The sequence below is a fragment of the Danio rerio genome, chromosome 7 (genome assembly GCF_049306965.1).
Source record: "Danio rerio strain Tuebingen ecotype United States chromosome 7, GRCz12tu, whole genome shotgun sequence".
Taxonomy (NCBI): Eukaryota; Metazoa; Chordata; class Actinopteri; order Cypriniformes; family Danionidae; genus Danio; species Danio rerio.
Window position 1 is genome coordinate 57,680,001 of NC_133182.1, and position 27,500 is coordinate 57,707,500.

The 27,500-nt window shown below is 33.1% G+C and overlaps 1 protein-coding gene across 2 annotated transcripts; it reads left to right on the top strand.

Moving 5' to 3' along the window:
* The first annotated feature begins 7,013 nt into the window (after positions 1–7,013).
* On the top strand, positions 7,014–26,160 carry nqo1 (NAD(P)H dehydrogenase, quinone 1). 2 transcript variants are annotated; one of them, NM_001204272.2, is made up of 7 exons: positions 7,014–7,135; positions 10,751–10,899; positions 18,164–18,331; positions 20,223–20,353; positions 21,210–21,365; positions 21,479–21,580; positions 25,445–26,160. In NM_001204272.2, the coding sequence occupies exons 2-7, from the start codon at positions 10,896–10,898 to the stop codon at positions 25,751–25,753; spliced, it is 870 nt and encodes a 289-aa protein (NP_001191201.1). In that variant the 5' UTR covers positions 7,014–7,135; positions 10,751–10,895; the 3' UTR covers positions 25,754–26,160. The 2 variants fall into 2 exon arrangements, with proteins under 2 accessions (NP_001191201.1, NP_991105.1); NM_205542.3 differs by having other exon boundaries at positions 21,252–21,365.
* Positions 26,161–27,500: the final 1,340 nt, after the last annotated feature.

Here is a 27,500-nt window from a genome sequence, read left to right on the forward strand (position 1 = left end):
TTCCAGAAAAAGACAGTAAATTCATTCCACCAATTATGGTTGGCAAATTTCTGATATTCTGTATAAAAAAGCCGAAGGCGATTTGCCACTCTAAGCATGTACAAGTTCAGAACATTCTGATGCAGATGACGCATTCACGTCCACAAAAAAGGTCTTTGAATCCTTTGTCCATACACATTTAGCTGCTGCTTGTTAGTCAGACAACATTTCTATGTTCCTTCTTAGTTCCAACTGTGGAAAAAAAGATTGAAAAATGTTTATGATAAACTGCTGTGAATTTACATACTGTGAATTTACCGGCAAGCAATGTATTTAGCTCTGTGTCGTGCTTGCCCGTGACGGTTATTACAGTTTTTTACAATTGCTATGACACTTTTATCAATACATTTAACAAGTTTCCTAAACTCTTAACACAGTTAGCACAACATCCGTCTTCGTGGGCTATACAATTAACACATTTCTTGTTGTTTTGACACAAAATGCATCCAGTTAACACAAATTTAAAATGCTTTAACTTCTTTTACACACAAGCACAACCAAGAACAAAACAATGTAATTTTACAGTCAAATTTACAAATGCTTTAACACAGTATGTCAGAACAGATAACACCATGTTCTAAACAGAAATTATATAAGATAAAGTCAAAGTGAACAGCTGTTTTACAGTTTTTTACAATTGCTATGACACTTTTATCAATACATTTAACAAGTTTCCTAAACTCTTAACACAATTAGCACAACATCCGTCTTCGTGGGCTATACAATTAACACATTTCTTGTTTTTTTGACACAAAATGCATCCAGTTAACACAAATTTAAAATGCTTTAACTTCTTTTACACACAAGCACAACCAAAACCAAAACAATGTAATTTTACAGTCAAATTTACCAATGCTTTAACACAGTATGTCAGAACAGATAACACCATGTTCTAAACAGAAATTATATAGGATAAAGTCAAAGTAAACAGCTGTTCTAATTGTTAATTGAAACACAAGTTTATTCCCTGTATTTTATTCAATTGCCAATAAGAAACAGCATATTGCAGTTATATATATATATATATATATATATATATATATATATATATATATATATATATATATATATATATATATATATATATATATATATATATATATATATATATATTTCTTTATTTATTTATATAACCGCAATATGCTGTTTCTCATTGGCAACTAAAAAAAAAAAAAAAAAAATATATATATATATATATATATATATATATATATATATATATATATATATATATATATATATATATATGTATATGACAGCTGATTCCCATCTAGAAAGCACACTCATGTCTTGTTTTGGTTTTTCCAATCTCATGATCATATGTTCTAAGAGAGAACAGTGAGCGCATCAATAAACTCTGTCACCAATACGTCCATGTAAGATTATGCAATACAGTCATTACTGTACTATACACAGTGTGTTTTGCAGTAAACTACTCTTTAAACCTGGAGTTCATTAGTATATACTGTAGATATACAGTACAGCATTTGCATACACTGTGTCTAATTACTTTTAGAGAGTCATGAAGTTAGAGGCCAATCAAGTACCACATGAAATTTTCAATGTTGACAAGGCTGGGGATGTCGCCGTAGGAAAAACATACAGTAATAGGCCAAAGGGCCACAGTTACCGTGCCGGGCCACAGAAGATATCAAGTATAATGTGGATGAGAACATGTGGCAAAAGACTGGGCAGAATAGAAGATTACTTTGTTATTTTATTATAATTGTGGTGCTTTTTCTGTTTGCAGTGATGTCCTTCAGCAAAAAAAGTCTGTACTGCAGAAATTCTGTGTCTGTATTTTTTTTTACATAAACTGTAAATTTTATAAAGCAATTTTTTTTCTACGTTTTGTATAGAATTTTTGCCGTAAACGAAAGAAAATGCATGCATTTACTTAACCCAACGAAACAAAACTGTAACGAGACTTCAAATATAAGGGCAGAGCTGACACATAAACTAATGCAGTTTCTGTAATGTCAGCTGATGATAGTGTTTTTATTGTCAGTGTGTTCTGATTGACTAAATGTTTATGTTGGAAGAGAACATGTGTTTGTGTTTTGAACAATAATTTCATTTTGAAACATGATTGCAGTGTTTTGTTAGACATGGTGTAGTGTGTTCGTGTATTATTGTCTTTTGAGAAGTAGTTTAGAGGTTTAGTTTATAATGTGTGATTTTGAGCATAAAATTAACTGTTTTGCCAATTGTGTGTTTTAGGTGTGTTGCTGCGTTAAGAGTTTAGCAAACTTGTTAAATGTATTGAAAAAAGTGTCATAGTCATTGTAAAAAACTGTAACCCAACGAAACAAAACTGTAACAAGACTTCAAATATAAGGGCAGAGCTGACACATAAACTAATGGAGTTTCTGTAATGTCAGCTGATGATAGTGTTTTTATTGTCAGTGTGTTTTGATTGACTGAATGTTTCTGTTGGAAGAGAACATGTGTTAGTGTTTTGAACAATAATTTCATTTTGAAACATGATTGCAGTGTTTTGTTAGACATGGTGTAGTGTGTTCGTTTATTATTGTATTTTGAAAAGTAGTTTAGAGGTTTAGTTTATAATGTTTGATTTTGAGCATAAAATTAACTGTTTTGCCAATTGTGTGTTTTAGGTGTGTTGCTGCGTTAAGAGTTTAGCAAACTTGTTAAATGTATTGAAAAAAAGTGTCATAGCCATTGTAAAAAACTGTAAGCTAAGCAACTGGTAAGTTAGATTTTGGTACTACAACCGTACTTGTCTTAAAGGGCATTTCATAAGCTGCAGCACACACTTAAACATACCTCTGGACATGCAAATGTGTTCCTCCACATCTCTTCATCGAGTTGGTCACAATATTTTTGCACATATCCACAGAATTACCCATGTTCAGAGAAGATAAGTATATATATATATATATATATATATATATATATATATATATATATATATATATATATATATATATATATATATATATATATATATATCCACCACTCATTCACATCTACAGTTGCACAGCAGAAACTGTTGTCAGTTCATTTAAAAATGTCACTTTAGAGCAGGGGTTCCCAAACTATTCCGTATGAAGAGCTAAAATCTAAATAGCATTGAGAGCCATGGGACAAAAATTAATATACCAAACTTTATTACATTAAAGTTGGCATGCGTAATTTTCTAATTAATTTCATAATATTTATGAATAATAGAAAACATTACTTTGAATCATATAAACTAATGCAGTATAACTTTAATTATAATGTATTGCAATTAAAATAATCACATTCATAACAGTGTAGTTCAATCTGTATATACAGTGGTCAAGCAGAATCTGCCTTTCCCTTGATTCACTCACTACGGTTATTGCATTGCCCCCTACTCATTGGGTGACAGTATGTACATTTGAAACTGATTCATTTAAACCATTTAAATAGAAACATTTAATTTCAGTCAGATAAATCAAAGGTTACCAAGGGCCAATTTTGGTCCACGGGCCCTAGTTTTGGCACCTCTGCTTCAGAGCTAGTATTTGAATGATTCTCGAGCGTAATGCCTTAAGTAATGACAAAACAGGTAATTTTTGCTCACATTTTAAGATCATAAGGCTTATCAGTCTACAGAGATTTTTCCAGTATTCTATTGCAATCTGGATTTCACAATAATTAACCCCTAAAAGGCCAGTGCAAAGCAAATACTAGCAGTTTCTGTGGTTTAAATACAGCAAAAATTACAAAAGAGAAAGATCGATTTAGAATGTTACTTACCAAATTTTTAATGATTTGTTCAGCTGTAGTTTGAAACTTGCGCTGAGAAAATGTTGTTTTCCTCCCTTAGGACTATGTGGTATTATGGGGTCTTTGTCGTCATCTTGTGGTGGAACATCAACCGTCACTTTCTTTGGCCTGCTCAGACAGGCTGATGGTGGCCGGTGCACTTAATCTGATACTCTAAAAGGATAAATATTTGAAAATAGACACTATCATTATTAATAATCTGCATATTGCGATCTAAAAAACTACATTCTTGACTAAAAAAGCCTCAAAATTATATTATGTTACAGGCTTGTAGCCAGCCTAATGAAAGGGGTGGTTTGTTTTTTCTTTAAAAGTGGACTTTTTTGCAGTTATTCACCTAATTTTCTATTTATTTATATGCATTTCTATTATTTCTATGCATTTTAGTGACTTTTTAAGCACTATTTATGTCTGCATAGCTTGTCAGATGGTCATCTAAATCACACTTATGTACCAAAAACATTATTAAAGATATTTAAAATAAAGCAATATGAAGGAAAAAAAAAAAAAAAAAAAAACGCTTATTTACACTTTACAATATTTAGCACATCATAGGCCTATTATAGGCAACCAACTGGTCATTACATTTAACTTTCCTCAGTCAGTTTTTTTTACACAATAATAATAAATTTTATTTAAAAATGAAACACAATAATAATAATGTAGGAGCTTCCCAATTTTTTTCTAGCCTCTCTTGAAAAAAGGTAAATTAATGGACTTCAACTATAGTCACATTTAGTTTTAAAATTAACAATAATATATTTCAAAATTAACGTTTAGTGCTTCATCAGGTTTAACTTTATTGGTCATTTGTTTCTTTCAAGAATAAGGTCCAAGATTTAGAATAAAAAATTACTTGTAAAATGCATTTTTTTTTTTTTTTTGACAACAATTCAGTCGCTCAGTAAAAGATGACTTCACTTTCAGATTTCTGTCTTAAAGCTTTCTTCGATGGGTTATTTTAACAATTTATAATGGCATAGCAGTCAAAATAGTACAAATAAGCTCATTCATGAGAGAAATTCTGAACGTTTTTCAGTGGAGGGGTGGGTCCTCTGAATATATATACAGTTAAAGTCAGAATTATTACCACCGTTTGATTTTCTTTTTTTTTCTTTTTTAAATATTCCCCAAATTACTGTCATCATGGCAAAGATAAAATAAATCAGTTATTAGAAAATGAGTTATTATAACTATTATGTTCAGAAATGTGTTGAAAAAATCTGCTCTTCGTTAAACAGAAATTCCCTTCTCTACTTTTACCCATTATAGAAGTCTTGATTGAAAAATACTCCTAAGTAATACTACAGTTTTCTGCAGTGATGCATAGGGCATTGAAATAACTATTTCTTGTGATTGGAACCTAGGTGCTCACTTTGGTTTTGGCATACAATAACACATCACCGCAGCAGCACTTTATTATTAGTGCTTTGTTGGCATGAAAATGATGTCAAACTATATAAATCTTACAACAAACTTAATGTACTTATGCAAAAAAACTGTGGCTTTTTATACAATGGAAATAATAGAAAAGTTTTTATATTGTCATTTTGAAATTAAATCCCCTAACACCTTGAAAGTTTTTGACACAATGTATTATGAATGAATTATTTACATAATATAAAAAGCCACAGTTTATTTTAAATTATGCAACAAAACAAGTCAAGTACAACTTTACATCACCACAGACTGAGATTTTCATATTAATCATACACTGACAGACAATCAGAATGCCAAACAAAAGATTAATCAGTACTGAAAATTTGAGGTAGAAATACAGTAATCATACAGTACAACCATAATGTAGGGGTTTAAACAAATATTTGACTCTTTTTTAAGTCTAAAAGTAAAATTTTGATATGCAAGTTAAGCTAACACATTCAATCCAGAAAAGATAACTTATTAACTAATTGGCACAATCAGTGTTTACAGTGCTTAATTTTCAAAGACTTCTTTATACAAACCTACACCTCATTTTTAAAGATTTTAATTGGGGTGCTGTTCTCAACACTTTACATTTCTTCATTTCGTGAGTATGTTCATTCTGTTGCCTGTAATTTGTTTATTATACCTAATGCTATAGGGCTACATGATATTGGAAAAATCTAATGTTGCAATATTTAATTTTTCTGCGATAAATATTGCGATATGAATACAGTTTCACAATATAGTTTGAATAGCACTATTAGATTTATTCTTATTTAGACAGTCTAACAGTATTTAGGTACAGATATGTAGCTATCAGAATGCAAAAAAAAGGGCTTTTCCTACTTTGCATTGACTCATTTCTAGTCAAAACATCTCAAATTAATGCATAAACTATTGTTTTGTTTTCCCTTTTAGAAGAAAGTCAAAATTAAGAGTTTTCCTTCGATATATAACTTATCTCAACAAAGTTAATCCAGATAAGTTAACTTAACTCAAAAGATTCGTTTGTAATAATTAATTGCACAATCATCTTTTTACAGTGCATAATTTATGACTTCTTTATACAAGGCTATACCTCATTTTTAAAGATATTGTGCTGTTCTCAACACTTTACATTTGTGAGTATGTATTTTAGAATGAGATGTTTAAAAATTACACTTTGTCTACATTTGTCTCCCAAATGCATTCTAAATGTCAGAAATTGGTCTCTACAAATTATTGTCTACATCAGCATTAGGACTTTTCAAACATAATGCATATCAAAGCGTAAGATCAGAAAATAATTCCTTATCAAGCTAAATTTCATACATAGTTTTAAGATGTACTTCTTTGCATTTTGATGGGAAAGAAAATAACAAATATTTGCATTTTACTTTTATTATTATTATTATTATTATTATTATTATTATTATTATTATTATTAATAATAATAATAATAATAATAATAATAATAATAATAATAATGATAATAATAATAATAATAATAATAATACACCTTCCTCATCACTCACTATATAATTTTTCCTAATGCTTTCTTCTCCAGATGAAATCAAAGCTAATTACCTGCATTTATTTATTTTCTGTTTTTTTGATCCGTATTATTACATTGTCACTATTTAACATTTCAAGTATCTCTTGATCTTTTGAATTTACTAAACATTTTACCTAAAAAGCCACAGTTGGTTCCGGATTTCCTCGATTTCCTAATGGACTTTATTCTTTCTTTCTCGTCTCCGCCCATTATGAAAACACGGCGTCGACCAATCAGCGTGGAGACCGGTCACACGAGATTGTCCCTGCGGGTGTGCAGAAAAAGAGTACACAGTAGTACAGAATACAGATGTGGTAGCAGAGAGTTTGCCGATTCACCATTCGACTGCAAAGTGTCAAAGTAAGTGTTAAATCATGGTTCTTAGATGGCAATAAGTGTTACGTTTTGTTTAAGCTCATATCAATGCGTGTTAAAGGGGATCATGAGATCAGGACGTTTTGCTATACGTGTTTATAGCCCTTTTGCTATTATTTGCTAAAGTTATCGTAACTGTACAGTTTTTGATGTTGTAGTTGTTGGGAGTTTAGGAAAACTTTAACTTTACGGCTGTAAACAACATATTTGCGCATGCTCACAGTTCAAGTTGCATGCACAGTGCAGAAATCTGGTGTGTTGACAATATACAGGTTATTCCTGTCTGTCATCCAGTTGCGTTTGTTTTTACAGTAAAGGAGTTATGAGTTATAATTTATTGTGTTGTTTTTAGTGTAAATACATGAATATGACTTGCCTAAAACTACATATTGAGAAGAAAGTTGTGCATGACTAGTGTACAATCTTCAATCCTCATCAATTCAGGAGACAGGTAAAGTGAAAAAGCTAAACATTTTTGGTGTTGTTTTAAAATTAGTTAGTTTAATAATTTTCCTTCGGCTTAGTCCCTTTATTAATCAGGGGTCGCCACAGCGGAATGAGCCACCAACTTATCCAGCATATGATTTACAAAGCGGATGCCCTTCTAGCTGCAACTCAGCATGTATATATGCATATATTCACTGTATATATATATATATATATATATATATATATATATTATATATATATATATATATATATATATATATATATATATACACACACACACACACACACACACACACACACATATATATATATATATATATATATATATATATATACACACACACACACACACACACACACACACACACACACACATACATACATATATATATATATATATATATATATATATATATATATATATATATATATATATATATTTTATATATATATATATATATATATATATATATATATATATATATATATTTATATATATATATATATACACAGTTGAAGTCAGAATTATTAGCCCCCTTAAATTATTAGACCGCTTGTTTATTTTTTCCCCAATTTGTTTTTAACAGAGAGAAGATTTTTACAGCACATTCATTCATTCATTTTCTTGTCCGCTTAGTCCCTTATTAATCCGGGGTCGCCACAGCGGAATGAACCGCCTACTTATCCAGCCGCAACCCATCTCTGGGAAATTTTACAGCACATTTATAAACATAATAAGTTTATTAACTAATTTTTAATTATGAATTTATTTTATCTTTGCCATGATGACAGTAAATAATATTTTACTAGATATTTTTCAAGACACTTTTATACAGCTTAAAGTGACATTTAAAGGCTCAACTAGGTTAATTAGGTTAACTAGGCAGGTTAGGGTAATTAGGCAAGTTATTGTATAACAGTGCTTTGTTTCTGTAGACTATCGAGAAAAAAAATAACTTAAAAAGGCTAATAATTTTGTCCCTAAAATAGTGTTTAAAAAATTAAAAAACTGCTTTTATTCTAGACGAAATGAAACAAATCAGACTATCTCCAGAAGAAAAAATATTATCAAACATACTGTGAAAATTTCCTTGCTCTGTTTAACATAATTTGGGAAATATTTAAAAAAGAAGAAAAAAATTTCAAAGGGGGCTAATAATTCTGACTTCAACTATATATATATATATATATTACATTGACTTTTGTTGGGTCAGGGTTAGAGTTTTTTGCCTACTTTTATTTAAAAATTGTGTTGGGTGGGTAATAATACACCACCTTTTTTTAGGACTACACCACTAACCCCCAAACATAATTTTTTTGTGCACACATTTTTTAAACTGTCTTGAAATGCTGAGTCACAGGCCTTAAAAACACATGCAAATGATAAACACTCTATTATGGTTATACTCCGCAGTGATTCTAAAGTCACATATGTTCTATGGCTCCTGGTCAACTATAATTTTAGACTTAACATTTTATATATTGTAATGTGACTGTTGAGGATGTGCACATTGCCATATCAATGCTGAAAATATACATTGTGCAGCCCTACTTAATGCAGATGCACAAAATCCTCCAAAACTATGTAAAGTTATGAATCATTTTCAAAAAGTGGTGCCATCTCATTAACATACATTCATATCTCAGTATATACTGCATAAAATAAATATCCCAATTGCCAGTTTTTTAAATAATGTGCAGGTTTATCGTTTTGACTTTTTTGTATAACATATTCATGAAATTAATTCAAGTAGAATCTGACCTCCAGTATAGAGGCTTATATGGAAGTCTGTGTCTAAATGTTTTAAGATGCTCTTCTCTTTCTTTAAAGTAGACTATAAATAGTAAACCGGTAGCCAAAGAGATGGTCATGACAACAGAACCATCTTGCCATGCCTGTGAAGATGCTCGGTCTCATATGACACTCATTGTTTCCCTTTGTGGGACCGGCTTCAGTTGCATTTACAGTTGAGGCTTGATTACACTAAGCACTAACGGCCTACGCCTCACCTTTCCCCAGGTGTTTTTCAAGCTTTTCCTGATTGTCAGATTCATTGAACTCAAACAAACTGGACTTGCTGCCAAACCAGTTTTAGTGTCTCCTCACATGCCAGCAGGCCTTTTTTAGTACAGCTTTTATAATGAATATGCTAATAGACGTCCATGCATATTTCCAAAAACATGATTTTAAAACAAAATTTAAAGTAAATGCATGATTTATTTATTTTTATTATATATTTTTTTGCAGTTCATATTGAGAGACATCGATGCCCTAGTTTTTCACTTTAATTGTCTAAAACACGTTATACAGGACATTTTTTAATAGCAACAAATGCACAATTAAAAGTCAAAGCTACTGAAAGCAAAACTGTTTCAAATGTTCAAAACAATGCATATGATGGAGTTTTTGCCTATAAATATTGGCATAATATTGATGTAAAATTCTGGGACTTGAACCAGCAACCTTCTAGGCAACAGTGCTAACCACTGAGCCACCATGTCGCTTTTGTTTAATTGACAATATGCAATAAAAGTTTTCTTTTAATAGAATCAGATGTGCTGGTAACACTTTACAATAAGGTTTAATGCATTTAACAACACTTGTACATCATTTATTAATCATAATTGAACATTTACTAATGCATTTATGAACATCCAAGTCCGTGCTTGTTAACATTAGTTAATGCACCGTAAGTTAACAAACTAACCATGAACAACTGTATTTTCATTAGTTAACGTTTACTAACATTAATAAATACTGTAGTAAATTTAATGTTCATTGTTTGTTCATGTTAGTAAATGAATTAATTAACATTAACTAATTAACCTTATTGTAAAGTGTGACCGATGTGCTCTTATGACACTGTTGACTGTTAATCTAAAATGTTTTGTGTTTGCACTAAAAACTAAGCTCTTTGTATTTTATTGGCCTCTAAATAAAGAATAAGAAATATTTAGCTATTATCTTCTTCAGTATACAGTGTGGACTTTTGTTGTATTTTGTTTTGCTTTGCTAGAAAGAACACCAAATACCTGCATGCTACGTTTCTAGAACACATATTTAACTAGATTGTCTCCAAGATGTCTTTATCTTTTTTTTTTTTTTTAAATGATCTAGAGTAACCAATCAATTACTTCACACCCGTACAGGTTACACAATAACAGATACTGAAACCTGAGACAGAATCAGACACCACTTCACACGCGAGGGGTTTGCACTGGTATAAAGGCAGTTCATTGAGAAGCGTTCACTCATCTATCCTGGTGCAGAATTTGAGATTGCAAACAAAAAGAAATGGGTGAGTAATATTTGATTTTATTTTAAATATTATTTGATCAGTTTTATACCCAATGGCCAGTGGGTAATGTAAAAACGTAATCAAAAACACCTAAAGAAATGCAAAGTGATTTGATTTCAATTTACAACTTTGATGTTTAAATTACGTCAAATTGACATCTAACATTGGCCTGAAAAAACATGTCAAATAATGGATTTCAGGACCGTTAGATGTCAATTTGATGTTGTTTAGACATCAAGCCAGTTTACATATTGTAGGGATATTAAGTCCAGTTTAAATTGGTAATCTGGAATTGAAGCTTTCAGATAATGAATCTTTACTTACACTACAAAAATTATGTTTGCTGTTTCCACAAACTACTTATTTAAAATAAGCTGAAACGACACAATGGCTGAGTTTTTTGGGACAGCTTAATTGTTTTATGCTTAATCCACTAACATTTGTAAAACTCATAAGTTAACTTAATTCCTTTATGTTGCTGCCCAAACACATATAAATTGTGTGGAACCCAGCATTTTACAGTGTGTATTATACTTTTGCCTTGTTATTTTGATGGTCAAAAGGGCTTCAATGTGCGGATGTCAAATAGAGGTCAAGTTTTTTTTTTTTTTTTTACATGAAGTAGATTTGCATTTTTGACATGTTTTTGATGTCATTTTAATATAAAGCTGCTAGATAGATAGTGTTTGATTGTGAAGAATTAATGGTGCTTTTTAATATCAGCCACATACAACTGCACAAGAAATAAAGAACATGACAGTTCTGTCAGTTACTTAATCAAACTTGTATGACTTTTTTAGCAGAATGCAGAAAAAAACGAACCAAAATGTTTTGGTGACTGTTAACTTCATAAACAACTGAACAAATAAATAAATAGCAAAACATTTAACAAATTAACCATGTTTCAAGACATAAAGAATTCATAACAGTTTGGAAAGACATGGGAGGAATTTTAGCAGGCAAAGCATAGGTCAGTCAGTGCAAAACTGTGGGAGCAAATGCTTTTCTTCAGTAATAATCTCAACTACTAGGCAAATCTGATGTAACTGATGTACCAAAATCATGCGCCACATCTTAACCAAGTTTTTAAAATTCCATGCCCATATTTGGAATTAAATACTAGCATGTGGTTTACTGTACATTATGCACTAGGCTAAACTGTACATTGTCCAAGTTTTATTTTAGTTCAGTTTTTGTGTTTCATTTTATTTAATAATTTACGGTATTTAAGTTTTAAAGTGCTTCAGTGATCAGCATATTTAAGTACACCCCTCACAAATCTCTCGATTATGTTAATATTTTCTATAGGAAGTTTTACAATATTATATTTGTGCATACATTAGATTAGTCTGTACTGAAGCCAAATCTGGAGCTTATCTAACAAAATAACTTATGATAACAGTCCAAAACTAGTACACACACATTTATGTTATAAAAAATAATAAATACAAATATTAAAAGAACAAAACCCAAGAGAAGCAAATAATGTATAAAATTTTGTTGAAAAATGTGGTTTTCCCCCAATATTTTGCATGAATTGAAATATTTTATCTTTCTATTTCTAAAGGTATTGTATGACTAAAATATTATTTTAATAAGTATATCCATGTAATAAATCGTTTTGCTCAAATTCCCCAAAATATATTACTTATATTCACTGAGAAATGCATAAAAATATTTATTTTCAAAATGGGCTGTATTCATTTTTGCCAAAGAGCATGGAATCACGAAGAGGCAACACTTTAGTTCGATTTGGGAAACAGCCACTGGATGCTGAGGCAGCTAATTTGGAATGAAAATTTCAACAGAATAACAGCATATTATAAGTCTGTAAAATAAACTATTAAAAGTGCTGATGATTGTGATAGTAAGTGTTGTATTGTAGTCATTCAAGTTGTATCTCAGCTTTAATGTGCTTTTTGAATGAATGAATAAATAAATAAATAAATAAATAAATAAATAAATAAATAAATAAATAAATAAAATTAAAAAAAACAAAGCAGCTGCTTGCCATCGCGACAGCAATAAGATCCAATGGATGGCCGATCACTTTTAATCCAAAATGGCGGAATCCGGGGCTGTTGCTGGGCGCTGCTGTTGCAATGGAACGTTCTACTGAGTGTCGCCTTTTGGTCATTCTAAGCTCTTTGTTTTTGCTGAGCATTGCATGTTTATTTTTTTTGTTTCAAAATAACATCATCATCTCCATGTTGTAACAGTGATGTGACGCTGACAACAGGGGTGTGGATCCAAATGCAGGTTTATTTAGCAGAATGGTCAGGCAAGCAATGATCAACACAGAAGCAAAAAGATGTATAAGGGCAATCCATAGTCATAGTCAAAACAACAGGCAAATGGTCACATGGCAGGCAGCAAACAACTTAAAACAACAAACAAGGCAAGGCGAGGGCAGGGGCACAACTACACATTTACTGAGGGGTATTCGGGTCCAAGTTTTGCACTCACCACCACCAATCCAACTATATTTTAAAACAGTCAAGTGATAGTGCTAAAATTTTCCATCAATATATTAAAGATATTTTTCTTCATCAGCATGATTCAAACAAATACAATCACAGTTCTGAACACAACTGAAATAGTATGAAGTAGTAAAAGCACAATTACACTAAGCATGTTAAGTAACAATGAAATACATCTCATCCCAACAAAAATTTCTTCTCAATTTTATTTTCCTTACTAAATGATTATAGCACATTGTCGTGCCTTGCTTTTGTACTTTTTGTACATTTGTGAAAACAAAATGATAGATATGGGAGTCCTAAAGCGCAAAAGAACATAAAAATGCAATCACTTCTCATATCCGAGGTGTAAGGTCTGTCTTTGCATTAACAATTGTCTGAAACTGCTATTACACCTCTCACAAAGTGAAATAAAAAAGACTTTAAAATGTTTAGTGTGTAAGAATTGAAATATTACAAATATTTTTGATGTCTTTGACAATTCAAAACATGAGCTGAAAACAGAGACTGGTAACTTCACAACCCAGCAAGGGGGAATGCGGGAAAAACCAGTTCCTGCTGCATTTGCATCTGAGTATGCTGAAACTCAGCTTCATACCCCCAACTCACGCATATGGTCATTTCAATGTTTGCTAGATTAACCAAACTGACTTTAACTATCATGTTTGATATCATTTGAAATGTCTCAGTGCGATTGGTACAATGGTCTCATTCTCTCAGAAATAGACATAATCAGAACAATAAATATATAACTTCAGGCATCTTTTGAACCACTGTGAGGGGTGTGACTTTTACACTAAGTGTGAATGCCTTTTTTCACACCCCCTTCCTTGAGGGAATTCTTGGATTATTTAAGGTAAGGGTTGAGAAAAACTCAGGGCGATTCTGCCTACCCAGATCAGCCCATAACATGGAGCTTAGGCTCCACGTTATGTAAAATTTACACATTATGTAAAAAGTCAGGAATGCATCTTTTAATCTTGGATTTATCTTTGATAATTTGATGTTTTGTATTGATCGTTTATGAATTGACTGATTGAATTTGGCATAATACATTTACCTGACTAATAAATTATGTTTTGAATTATTCAAACCTCGTGTTATTATCACTGATAAATGTTGTTGTCCATAGCACTACAAGCCACTGTACAAGTTAGTAACGGACTAAAACATGTTAGACGGAGCAGCGTGGCACGCTATACAATGTTGGTAGAGATCCGACTAACAAATTATTCATTTATTTATTCATAAATTATAAATTATTATAAATTATTCATGCATTTATTCATGTATACTTGGACTGTAAAAGGCCAACTATTTAGAACAACAAAATATTGTTGAAACTACTTTAAATGTGGATATTTAGACCTTCATCTACAATAGTATAATCCTGCGCGATTATTATTAAAATACTTTGTCTTGATTAAGTAGATAACAGATCTATGGGGACCACATAAAAATCTCCTAAATTGAGTAAGTAGTGTTCTGCCTTTTTAGGAGAGTGGTTAATCGCCTCTGTTTAATGACCAAGACTGACAAGCTTGTATTAAGAGATTGTATACCCGGCCGGTGCAAGACTCGAGATGCTATCGGAATCTGAGTAAATGAGAATAAGGTATAATAACAAATCAAAAGAATATTCAATCATAATCTAAAATAATGTGAAAGGAAACAAAATAATCTTATTGATTAATTATAATTGGAGTCAGATAAAACGAGGATAAATATATTAATATTCTAAACCACCTCATACTAAAATTGGAGTCAGATATGAGTTGTTTAATATAAATCAACATTGTGCACTGGAAAGACCGAACATGCAGTGAACCTTCATCCACCAGTGGATACCGTCATTGGACCAACTGGCTGGACCCTACAAGTGTAAAACATAACAATAACAACCTGCCTAAAATGTTCTGTTCAAACTTTTTTTTTAACTAAAATTAATTTGAGCAAAAGGCCTGATATATCAATATGATATATAATACATATATAAAAACATCTATATGGTATGAAAATGGATCTTGATAGAAGAATTAATAAACATTTCAGCTCCAAAAAAATCTGATTATGACTATTTGTTCATGTGTTAGTTTTAACAGGGTTAAGAATCATTATAATCAAGTATATAAAATTCATATAGGGAAATTTGTAATCCCAATATTGTTGTCTATTTTATCTGACATATATTGAAGTCTGTTCTTAATAATAATACTTAATTACTAATAATACTTAATTTATAATAATAACTTTTGACCTCAACTGTACTGTATGTATAATTTGACAGTTTATTTTGGAAAAAACAAGATCTAAACAGTTACATCTACATAAACATTTACACTTGGCTGTGTGACTGCATGTTATTGTGTTAAATGATTTTGAATCAAAATATGTGTGTCAATGTATGAAATTCATGGTATATTTTTTTATTTAATAAAATACAATATTATACTCGTATAAAATGCACAATAAACATTTTTTTAACAAAACATATTTATCTATTTTTATTATTTGAAAGTTTTAATTAGGATAATAAAAAAAACATTTTAGCACAATGGCGCCCCCCATGTGTGGTGCCCCTATGCGCCGCATATACTGCATTACCCCTTTTTGCGCCCCTGGGCGAGGATCAAATACATGGCAAAGCAAGACAAAGGTAGCGCGTTGTCTCAGCCACAACTGTGTGTTAGTGTGCTGCATTTAATGTGCAGTAATCAGTCCAAAAGCAGCTTCAGCTGTGAGTGTCTAATCAATGAGGACTTGTAGCAGGTAAGTGTGTGTGTTGTAGTTCATGTGGATGTGAATGTTTTCCAGCGATTAATGGTGGCTCTAAAAGTCTCTGTTCAGTTTATAGACATGAACACCTACTTAAAAACCCAAACCACATTGGCAGACTGCAGGACTATATACCAGCAATCGCATAGTTTTGATATGAATGTGTTTCATTACAAAGTGGCATCAGCACTACATAATGCAGTATTTTATTGTTTTCATGGCGCTATGTGAACAGGCATGATTTAGACAACATTAGCCCCTTTCACACATACAGACCTTTCCGGAAAATTACCGGCAATTTTCCGGAAAGGTTGTATGTGTGAACGGGCCTTTTTTGAAATAACCGGTAAATTCGTTCTGGCTATTTTCCGGAAAGAGAAGTTGTAACATTACCGGTAATTTGCCTGAATGCTGCGCTGTGTGAATGCAGAAGGAAGATTGCCGTAATAAGCGTGTCCACGTCTAGAACATGCTGACGTGAGACGTCTGCTTTAGCCAATCACAACAGTCAGACGCATTTACGTCCGCGCGGTTTGTGAGAATAAAAGCCTTTGAATATTTTTCCAGACGCATTTAGCTGCTAGAAGTTAGTCAGATCACGTTTATATGTTCTTCTTAATGCCAACTGTGTAAATAATCATCGATGAGATGCTTATGATAAACCGTTGTTTGTTTACCTTCAAGCTTTGCGTGTGCCTGTGAAACAGCCTGTGAGCGCCAGCACACACACATATTATGAACATCTCGACATGAGAAAGTGATCCTGCGAAAGTTGTTCACAATATTGATCATCCACAGAGTTTGTGATTTAGTCAAATGTTTACAAATACAAGCGCAGCCGTTTAAAGCTCATTTGTGGTGAATGATGTCAGAATTTACCGGTATTTTGGAATGGATGTGTGAATGCTCTTTTCCGGAAAAATTCCGTAACGTCCTTGACTGTGTGAACATATTTTTTTCAATATACCGGTAAAGTCGTTCCGGAAATTTTCCAGATATTTACCGGTATCACTGTGTGAAAGGGGCTATTGTCTGTTATTTTTATCTTACTTCTCAGGTTGATCTACTAGATGCAGTATGTTAGGGTAAATATAATTTATAAATAATAAAATAAACAGAAAACAAACAGGCAACAGAAACCGCTCACTCATGACTCCTGATAAACAGAAAACAAAACCAAACATAAAGGGCCCTATTATACACTCTGCACAATCTGGAACCATGTGTTTTTTTGCTACCTCCGCCCATGCTTTCTTCACCTCAGGGGGCTTTGGTGGAATCCAGCTCTGAATGAACCGCCAACTATTTTAGCATATGTTTTACGCAGTGGATTCCCTTCCAGCTGCAACCCAGGGGAAACACCCATACACACCTCCTTTTCCAGAATCCACAGTTGAAAGGAAAAGGCTGAACAGAATAGGCTTGTTCCGTGCATGGTCTTTAACCTTGCACATATTATCCGCTTGCACATACATTTACAGTAACTGTTTTTCGCTAGTGAAGCTTTCAGTTTTTCCACATACAAAGTCAGCCATGTAAATGTAAACGCAACTGACTCTTAAAGGAAATGGGACATGAGACTCTCATTCTCATTATTATGTCCAAAACACACCCATAACTCATTATAAGAATAAGAGCAACCCTTGTAGACCATGCACCTGGCTCACAGTTTATTTTTTTTCCATCCTTAAAATAGTAAAAGCTCACACTCCTCCATGAGACTCAAGACCAGTGGGGCCCACAGGTGACACTCGATAAGGGATATTCACCAAAAAAATGTTAAATTAATCACTATTGCTAACCCTTATGTGCTTCCAAACCTTTATGAGTTTTTCTTTTGAACACAAAAGAAGATATTCGATGATAAGGGAAGGGGAAACTAATCAGCTGTAACTTTGATAGGAATCTGTTCCTGTTATTTTTGGTCTCAAATCAAATCCCTAATCTCAAATTGAACACTAATGAGCTGTTTGTCTCTTTCCCCTGTGTGTGTGTTTTGATGTAAACAGCACAGAAGACCGCACTGATAGTTTATGCTCATCAGAGTCCTGCCTCCTTCAACGCCGCTGCGCGAGATGTTGCAGTTCAGGCTCTGACAAAGAAAGGCTACAAAGTCCTTGTTTCAGATCTCTATGCTATGAAATTCAAGGCTTCAGCTACTGCGGAGGATATTAAGGGTAAGAATTTGCTGACATGTAACAGGGAATTTCTGAGAAATAAAAAGGTCACTACTATAAGGTTCCATTTATGAGCAATACATTTACCCAGTATTTATTGTCATTGTTGATACTATATTATAAGTGTAAATATTAAAATATGCTTAAATAGTTTTTTTTTTATTAAACAAATTTAAGTTTCTTTAATTACTATGTATAATTCATTCATTCATTTTCTTTTTGGCTTAGTCCCTTTATTAATCTGGGGTTGCCACAGCGGAACAAACCGCCAACTTACCCAGCTTAATACAACAAATATTTTTAAAAGAATTCAAGTTCCACTGGAGGGCAATAATTTGGCTGCAATCCACTGTAAATACAATGTACTGAGCATAGGTATTTCATCAATTGGAAAATAACTACTTTTAATACTGTACTATTCCTAAACCTACCTCTGAACCTTTCCTTAACCCGTGTATTTACCTCATGTAATCCATTACTTTCTTAAGTAAGGTTAAGTGTTACTATTCTTTTAACTACTGAGTAATATTAAATAACTACTTTGTTAGGGTTATAATGGAGTCGAATGACAAAAGAGGTGAGAGTCCAAATGCAGTTTATTTAAACATGACTTCGGCAGGCAAAGGTCAAAACAGGTGTTAAGGATAGCATGGGGGCAATACAAAAGAGTAGTTGTGGTCACAGGTGAAGAGATTGATACAGGTGGAAAAACAACATAAACAGTAAACAAAACAATGGGTCAAAACACAGCAGGACAACACAGGGAACATGCTTTGTAACATTCACTATGGAAACAAGACTCAGTAAAAATGTGTGTGGAATTGGAGTGTTTTTAGTCTATAGATCAGTCTCAAAGATAATACAATTAAAAATATATAATTCGAACAAACCGATTCACATTTACAAAATCCAATTTGTAAGTTCAAAACACAATTCGTAAATACATAAATCCAATTTGTAAAAACAATAACTCAATCCATACCTGCACAAATCCAGTTTGTAAATACAAAACATAAATTATAAATACACAAATCCAATTCCTCAATTCAAAACCTTCATAAATACAGAAATCTAATTCATAAATTGAAAACATAATTTAAAAATACACAAATTTAATTCGTAAAAACAAAACATGATTAAAAAATACAATAATCTAACTCATAAATTCAAAACATTATTCTAAAACACACAAATCCAAGTCATAAATTCAACACATGATTCAAAACTGCACAAATCAAATTTGTAAATTTAAAACAGAATTAAAATAATAGACAAATCCAATTCGTAAATTTAAAACTCAATTCATAAATACTAAAATACAATTTGCAAATTCAACACACTTTTCAAAATTACACAAATCCAATTCATAAATTAACCACACTATTCAAAAATTCACATATACAATTCATAAATTCAAAACACGATTTATAAACGCACTAATCCAATTCGTAAATTTAGAACACCATACATAATATACACAAATCCAATTCATTTGGCGAAAATAATTATGATTGTTACATAAATACAAATTGGAAATGTGAATTGTGCTGTGCATGTATGAATTTTATTTCGTAAATGTATTATTTTTTAGGGCTGATCTGGCTCCTTAATAGTTCATGTAATTAGTTCTGAATAGCTGTGGTATGTGAGTAAAGTGAATGATGGGATATGTAGTTCAGTCAAGTGGCAAATGTGTTGTTCGGGTTAATGATAGAAAGTGTTTTCCAGTGATGTACAAGAACTATATCACTGGTGATGGTAACAGTTAGAATGTAGAATGTGTGTAGAATTATGCACATTTAATTGTAACTATAATAAGTACATGGAACACGTGTAACAAGGAAACTTTAAAATAAAGTGTTACCTCACTGTTTTACTGTAACCTTTGCAGGTGATTTGCAGAATCCCGAGCACTTTGTGTATAATAATGAGATGATGGTTGCATGGAAAGAGGGTCGATTAAGTGACGATGTTGCAGAAGAGCAGCACAAGGTGGAGCAGGCGGATCTAATTATCTTTCAGGTAATAGTTTTCTTGTGCTCCCTAGCAGTGGTGGAAAGCATACTGAAAAATCATACTTCAATAAAAGTTTTATTACTCTTCATAAAAATGTGGAGCAATTGGATTAAAAGTATTGTAAATACTACTCAAAGTATTAGTAAATATCAGCCCTTTAAAAAGTAGTGAACTTTGAAAAAAAGAAGTGAGTAGTGAGCTTTATGCTGTGAAAAGTTGATGTGTTAACATGCTGAGCGAAATCTGTGTAACCTAAAGGGCAAAAAACTTGCTGTAACGTTATGTCAATACTCTTTTAACCCTGACTAACAAACTACTGGTCTTCAGCTGTTGGTACTGCAAACAGAGAACATATTCAATTTGTGCATGTGATTTAAAACGTAACATTCTGTAGTGCATTTAGTTACTATTTAGGACAATTGTCAATTTCCGTTATAATACAGTAGGTATCCTTCATCTTCTAATCAGTGACATGCAGTCTAAACTCTCTCTCAGTCATTTCATGTAAATATTTAGCGTCTTCTTTGTCATTTTTTATGCTTCCAGTACATGTTTGCTGCATTTTAAAGCATTCTTGTTGATCTGTCTGATGTGATTTTAAAATGTGGGATTTGATTGGACAGGAATTACAGGACTTATTATTATAGCCAATCACCATTAACAAGAACAAAATGTAATGACTGCAGGTTTAAGTAAATTAGTGGAGTAAAAATACTTAAACAGAGCTAAAAGTAAACGTTTTTAAAACTACTTAGTGAAGTACAATTTTTGAAGAGAAATAACACCATTACAGTCATTTGAGTATTTGTAATTCATTACTTTGCACCACTGCTACATAAACATGACAAACTATACATTTCAGCTTGATCGCAGAAGAATAATATGCTTTGTAATGAGTTTGCAGTACCCACTCTACTGGTTTACCATCCCTGCCATCATGAAGGGCTGGATCGACCGAGTCTTAACTCAAGGATTTGCCTTCAGCATGCAGAACATGTATGACAACGGCATTTTCAAGGTCAGAATCTTTAGAGCCAAAACTCGTTTTTGTGTGCTTGACAGCTCTGATTCCTATCTGTGTGACTAATGATGATCAGATTCAGCTTACATGTCATCCACCTTTCAAACCAGAATAAGAGGGCCATGCTTTCCTTCACCACTGGAGGAATGGAGTCCATGTATAAGGATGATAGCCTTCATGGAGACATCAACATTCTCCTCTGGCCCTTACAGGTGAGATACCATATCAATGTGATGCATATGAGAAATCAATCAACCTTTGTACTCTTTTCAGAATCTAAGGGTGTGTTTAGACTTGGCAGGTTTGGTAGTGAAGCAAACTCTTAGGGTGTGTAATATAATCAGTTTAAAGGAACAGTTTTTGAAAATGGGTTAATTTTACAAGTCCCTTAGAGTTAAACAATTTGCAATTTTTTAACCCATCCAGCTGATCTCCAGGTTTGGCAGGAGCACTTTTAGCTTAGCTTAACTTGGCAAAAATCACTGAATCAGATTAGAACAGTAGCATCTTGCTCAAAAATTTCAAAACAGATTTTTAATAATTTGCATATTTAAAGTTTGACTCTTCTGTAGTTTCTTTGAGTACTAAGACAGACGTAAATGAAAAGTTGCTATTTTCTAGGCTGATATGGCTAGAAACCATAGTCTCATTCCGATGTAATAATCAGGGAACTTTGCTGCCGTATCATAGCTGCAGCAGATGCAATGATATTATACATCACCTGAAAATAGTCCCCAGCAAGGTAACTAGGCAACAGCACTGTGTAATGTCATTGTGCAAAGTTCCTTGCTTATTAAATCAGAATGAGAGTATAGTTTACAGCCATATTGTCCTAGAATAGGGCTTTATGATATTGGAAAAATAAAAAATAAAAATCAGCTATATATGTTACAAAATGAATACAGTTTCTCCAGTTTGAATAGCTCTATTTTTAAAGAGTTCACACATTTCAATTGATTAAGGATGATTCTGTAGGGAAGTGAATCATGCTTAAAATTAATAAACAAATTATAAGCACTGACAATTACAATAGAACGAAGAAAAAAATTAAATAAAGAATAATTTATAAAAATTAAACTCTCTTGAAATGCTTAGACAGCCAAAAGCCTTAGAACCAGTGTTGGGGAGTAACTATGTTAAGGCGTTATGTAATTTAATTACAAAATAAAAGTAAAAGTAATTTGTTACAGTTACTGAGAAAAAAAAATGTGTCACTAAATTACAGTTACTTATAAAAATGTTTAAGATTACAAATGGGGTTACATCTAAATATGTTAAATAATGTTAATCTCTTGCTTTGCCTGTTTTTGATATGCAAGATGCCTTCTGCTGGCCACCACGTCTACCAGTTAATCCTCTCTGCCGCTGAAAGCATTAGGCTACTACAATCAGTCTGCAGTGAGCTGCAAGTAGTGATGCTACAAGTAGTGAAGCTACAAGTAGTGAAGCTACAAGTAGTGATGCTACAAGTAGTGATGCTACTATTTCTCAGTAGCATGGCATTAGCGTCACTACTTTATAAATCAAAAAGCTTTTCAGTAGGTTAGCCTTTTTTTTTTTTGTCAAGTAGCACAGTAGCGTCAACACAAGCTACATTTACCAATCAATAAGTGACAGAGCTGTGAGGCCGGTGTCTAGCCAATGTAAGTAAATCCATATGATTGGGAGAATGGTGATTTCTTCTTCTTCCTGTTTAATGGTGGTCAACAACAAACATTTTACAGTGTTACTGCCGCCTCTCGCTTTGGTTGGAGACGTCGCCTACCAGTTAGGCAATTATGAGAAATTTCCATGATGGAAAGATGACTAAGGGAGAGGAGGTCTATAAATATAGTTTACTGTAGTAAAGGCTGAAGCATACTATGGTAATTACTATAAGTTCATGATAGTTACTAATGATACTACAATTTGTAGTTTAATTTATTAATGAAGAGTTGTAAATACTGTAACTATACAATATAAAGCTCATTCCTAAATATTTCCCTTTACTATAAATTACTATAGTATTTTGCTATTTTACTATTGGATTTTTTTGTTTTTGCTGTTATATACTGTAATTTGTTTCCGTTTAATACAGCATATTATTATTTACCGTAAATAAATTAACTGAACATCTGAGCCTCATATATTTCATTGACAGTTTTATTGATCACACATGTAATGGATTACAAATCAACCAGAAAATAATTCAAACAACCATGAGTTTGGTAATATGTACACACCTATCAGTGCTTTGTTGGTCACCTTTCACCGGTATCTCTTGATACTGGGAACCAAGTTCATAACCTGAACTTCAGTATTTCCCAGATTCATTGCAGCAGGTTTTTTATGTGGGTGCTGATTTTAAATCAAATATATGAGGACTGTTTATGTAATATTTAAATTTTAATTTTGCTATTCTCAGTTATGAACATATGCAGACAGATCTAGTCTGCACACACATATAAATTTAAAAAAATATTAAAACACAATCTAATAATCTAATTATAATTTCAAAAAAAATACAAGTTAATATTGACAGCTTAATGTGTTACATGTGCTGTACAAAATACTTTAAACTGAACTTAATTGTTGCATTATAGCCTACTGTATATCAGTCTCTTTTGCACTGAGATTATTAAAGATTTAAATAACAAAGCCTTTTTTATCTTTGTTTCCAGATTAATGATTGTATAAAACCTGACAGGCCATGATCACATTTTTAACTTATCATCAGAAAGTTGTAGTCTGTAGCACAATGCTGTTTTGTCAAGTAGTTGTAATGCCTTGTAGACAAATTAAATGCAAATACATCCTAATATTGTATACATTGTGCTCCTCTATGAGAATTTGCCTGGTATCCATCAGACATTTAGTACTGCCACCTGCTGGAGAGAAGAAGAAAAAAGCAATAGTTTATCCACAGATTTAAAGGGATAGTTCATCCAAAACTGTCATCATGTGCTCACCTGTCACATATCACAAAACTTTTTTTTTTTTTTCCTCTGTAGAACATAAAAAAATATTTTGAAAAATGCTGAAAAACCAGCATCCATTGACTTCCATAGTAAATATTTTTGCTAGGAAGCCAGTGGTTGTCAGCTTTCTTCAAAATATTATATTTTGTGTTCAACAGAAGAAATAATAAAGGTTTGTAAACACTTGAAGAAGTGGAATAATCAGTGAGTTATTTTTTTTTTTTTAGTTTTTGCGTAAACTGTCCCTTTTAAATATTTAGTCTACTTCATGTGTATCTTTGAACAATACAAATGTTTTACTTTAACTAATAACATTTACACCAGTTATTACACAGCTTAGACATGTGCCAATATCTAATAATTTAGTATATATTGTAATAATGAACATTCACAATATTAGACAGAATCGGTTTTAGGGGTTCCACACAATTCATTCATGTTGCCTCATCACAAATCAAGTAGATTGAACCTAAAACAGGGGCGACACGGTGCCTCTGTAATTAGCACTGCCCCCTCACAGCAAGAAGAACACTGGTTTGAATCCTGGCTGGGTCAGTTGGCATTTCTGTGTGGAGTTTGCATGTTCTACCCTTGCTGCCGTGGGTTTCCTCCGCGTGCTTCCGTTTCCGGTGTGTAAATGCAAGAGCCTATGGGTTTTCCCAGTGTTGGGTTGCAGCTGGATGGGTATCCACTATGTAAAAACATATGCTGGATAAGTTGGCAGTTCATTCCACTGTGGCGACCCCTAATTAAAAAAGGGACTAAGCCGAAGGAAAATGAAAGTATGAACCTAAAACAATTACATTGTGCCAAACAAAATCTCAAGAATTGTGATGTTTCAGCTCACTTTAAATAAGTAGTTAGAACAGTTTTTTTTTTGAGTGAAACAGTTCATAAAAGTAGGACTTGACCACTGTTAATCAGATTTCAGACTATGATTTTCACTTGTTATTAGGTGCTTTTTGTTATGCTGTTACTGTTAAAGTAATTTTTTGCAGTTTAATTTAATGATAATACTGTTTCTCGTGATAAAAGCTACAGCGAGTCATTGCAACAGGAAACTATATGCAGAAGTCTAATGCAGCTTGCAATCATACTATGTCCTTTTACTGCATACAGAATGGAGTGCTGCGTTTCTGCGGGTTCCAGGTCCTCGCCCCTCAGATCTTCTGGTCTCCTGCATACACGCCTCCAGAGGGAAGAGCTGCCATGCTGGATGGATGGCGAGAGAGGCTGGGTGGTGTGTTTGAAGAAAAGCCTCTGTCCTTTGCTCCGTCTGAATATTTTGACCTTAGCTTTCAAGCAGGATTTTGTCTCCGGCCTGAAGTTAAAGATAAGTTGGCTTCTGAACCCTACGGCATTACCACAGCACATCATTTAGGAAAACCTCTCCCACCAAACAACCAGACCAAACCTAAGCAAAACTAAAGGATCCAGCGTAGCTACCAATACATCACTCATTACTACGTATAGCAGATTTATAAAGCTTTAGGTGAAATGTGCTCCAGATCAAAAATATTCTATTCTGTCAATAATCTAAACTATACTGTCTACCTGTCATTTATGCTTTATAACTAAAATTATCTACCAGCAAATAAGCCATACGACTGTTGGGACAATCAGCTAAATGTAATTTTTCTGATGTCTCTTGTTATTTTCGTAGATAGTTTTACTAATATCGGTGTCTTGATGAAGTAACTTGTCAAATAAAGATTCTAATGCTGTTGTGATTTGAATGTTGTTTAATATATCATATATTATAATGATCATGGCGATGCTTGTGGTGCTTTTTTAGATTCTGGTTATGCAAATACAAATAAATAACTATAACTGAATTTACAGTTTCATTTTATTCTTTTTTTATTATTATTAATTTAATTAATTTAATTTTTGTTTTTTATTATCAATTTAATTTATTATTAGGATTTTTTTACAGTTTTAACAAAGTGATTGTAATTTAAGTAACATTTTAATGCAAATACAAAAATGAAATAACTATCTGAACCTATTATTTTGTTTTATAAGTCTTTATTTTAAAGACAAATGTCACATAATGTGAATTTCAAGGTTTTTTATCTCATCCGGGGCCGGGTTGCGGGGGCAGCAGTAATAGAAAAGAAATCCAGACCTCCCTCTCCCCAGACACTTCCTCCAGCTCCTCCGGTCCCGAGGTGTTCCCAAACCAGCTGAGACACATAGTCCCTTCAGCATGTCCTGGGTCTTCCCCGAGGCCTCCTCCCGTTGGGACATGCCTGGAACACCTCCCTAGCTAGGTGTCCAGGAGGCATCCGAAACAAATGCCCGAGCCACCTCAGCTGACTTCTCTCGATATGGAGAAGCAGCGGCTCTACTCTTGAGCTTCTCCCTCTAAGGGTGCCACTCTGCGAAGGAAACTTATTTTGGCTGCTTGTATCTGAGATCTTGTGCTTTCGGTTATGACCCAAAGCTCATGATCATAGGTGAGAGTTGGAACATAGATTGACCGGTAAATTGAGAGCTTCGCCTTTCAGCTCATCTTTTACTTTACCATAACAGACCGGTACATCGACTGTATTACTGCTGCTGCTTCACCAATCCCCCTGTCAATCTCACGCTTCATCTATCCCTCATGCGTGAACAAAACCCCAAGTTACTTGAACTCCTCCACCTGGGGTAAGGACTTTCCTGCAACCTGGAGATGGCAAACCACCTTTTTCCTGTGAAGCACCATGGCTTCGGACTTAGAGGTGCTGAATCTCATCCCAGCCGCATCACACTCTGCAGCAAACCGCCCGAGTGCATGCTGAAGGTCCATGTTCAATGAAGCTAACAGAACAACATCGTCTGCGAATAAAATGAAATCCTGCGGTGCCTGAACTGGACCCCCTCCAGCCCAAGGCTGCACTTTCAAATTCTGTCCAAAAAATTATTAAAGAATTGGTAACAATGGGCAACCGTGCAGGAGTCCAACTTGCACTGAAAACATGTCTTATTGCCGGCAATGGGAACCAGACTCCTACTCTGTTCATACAAGGACGAAACAGCCCTTAACAGAGCGCCTCTGACCTCATACTCCCAGAGCACCCTCCACAGAATGCCACAAGGGACACGGTCGAATGCCACAAAACACATGTGGACTGGTTGGGCATACTCCCATGAAACCTCACGCAGGGTATATAGCTGGTCCAGTGTACCA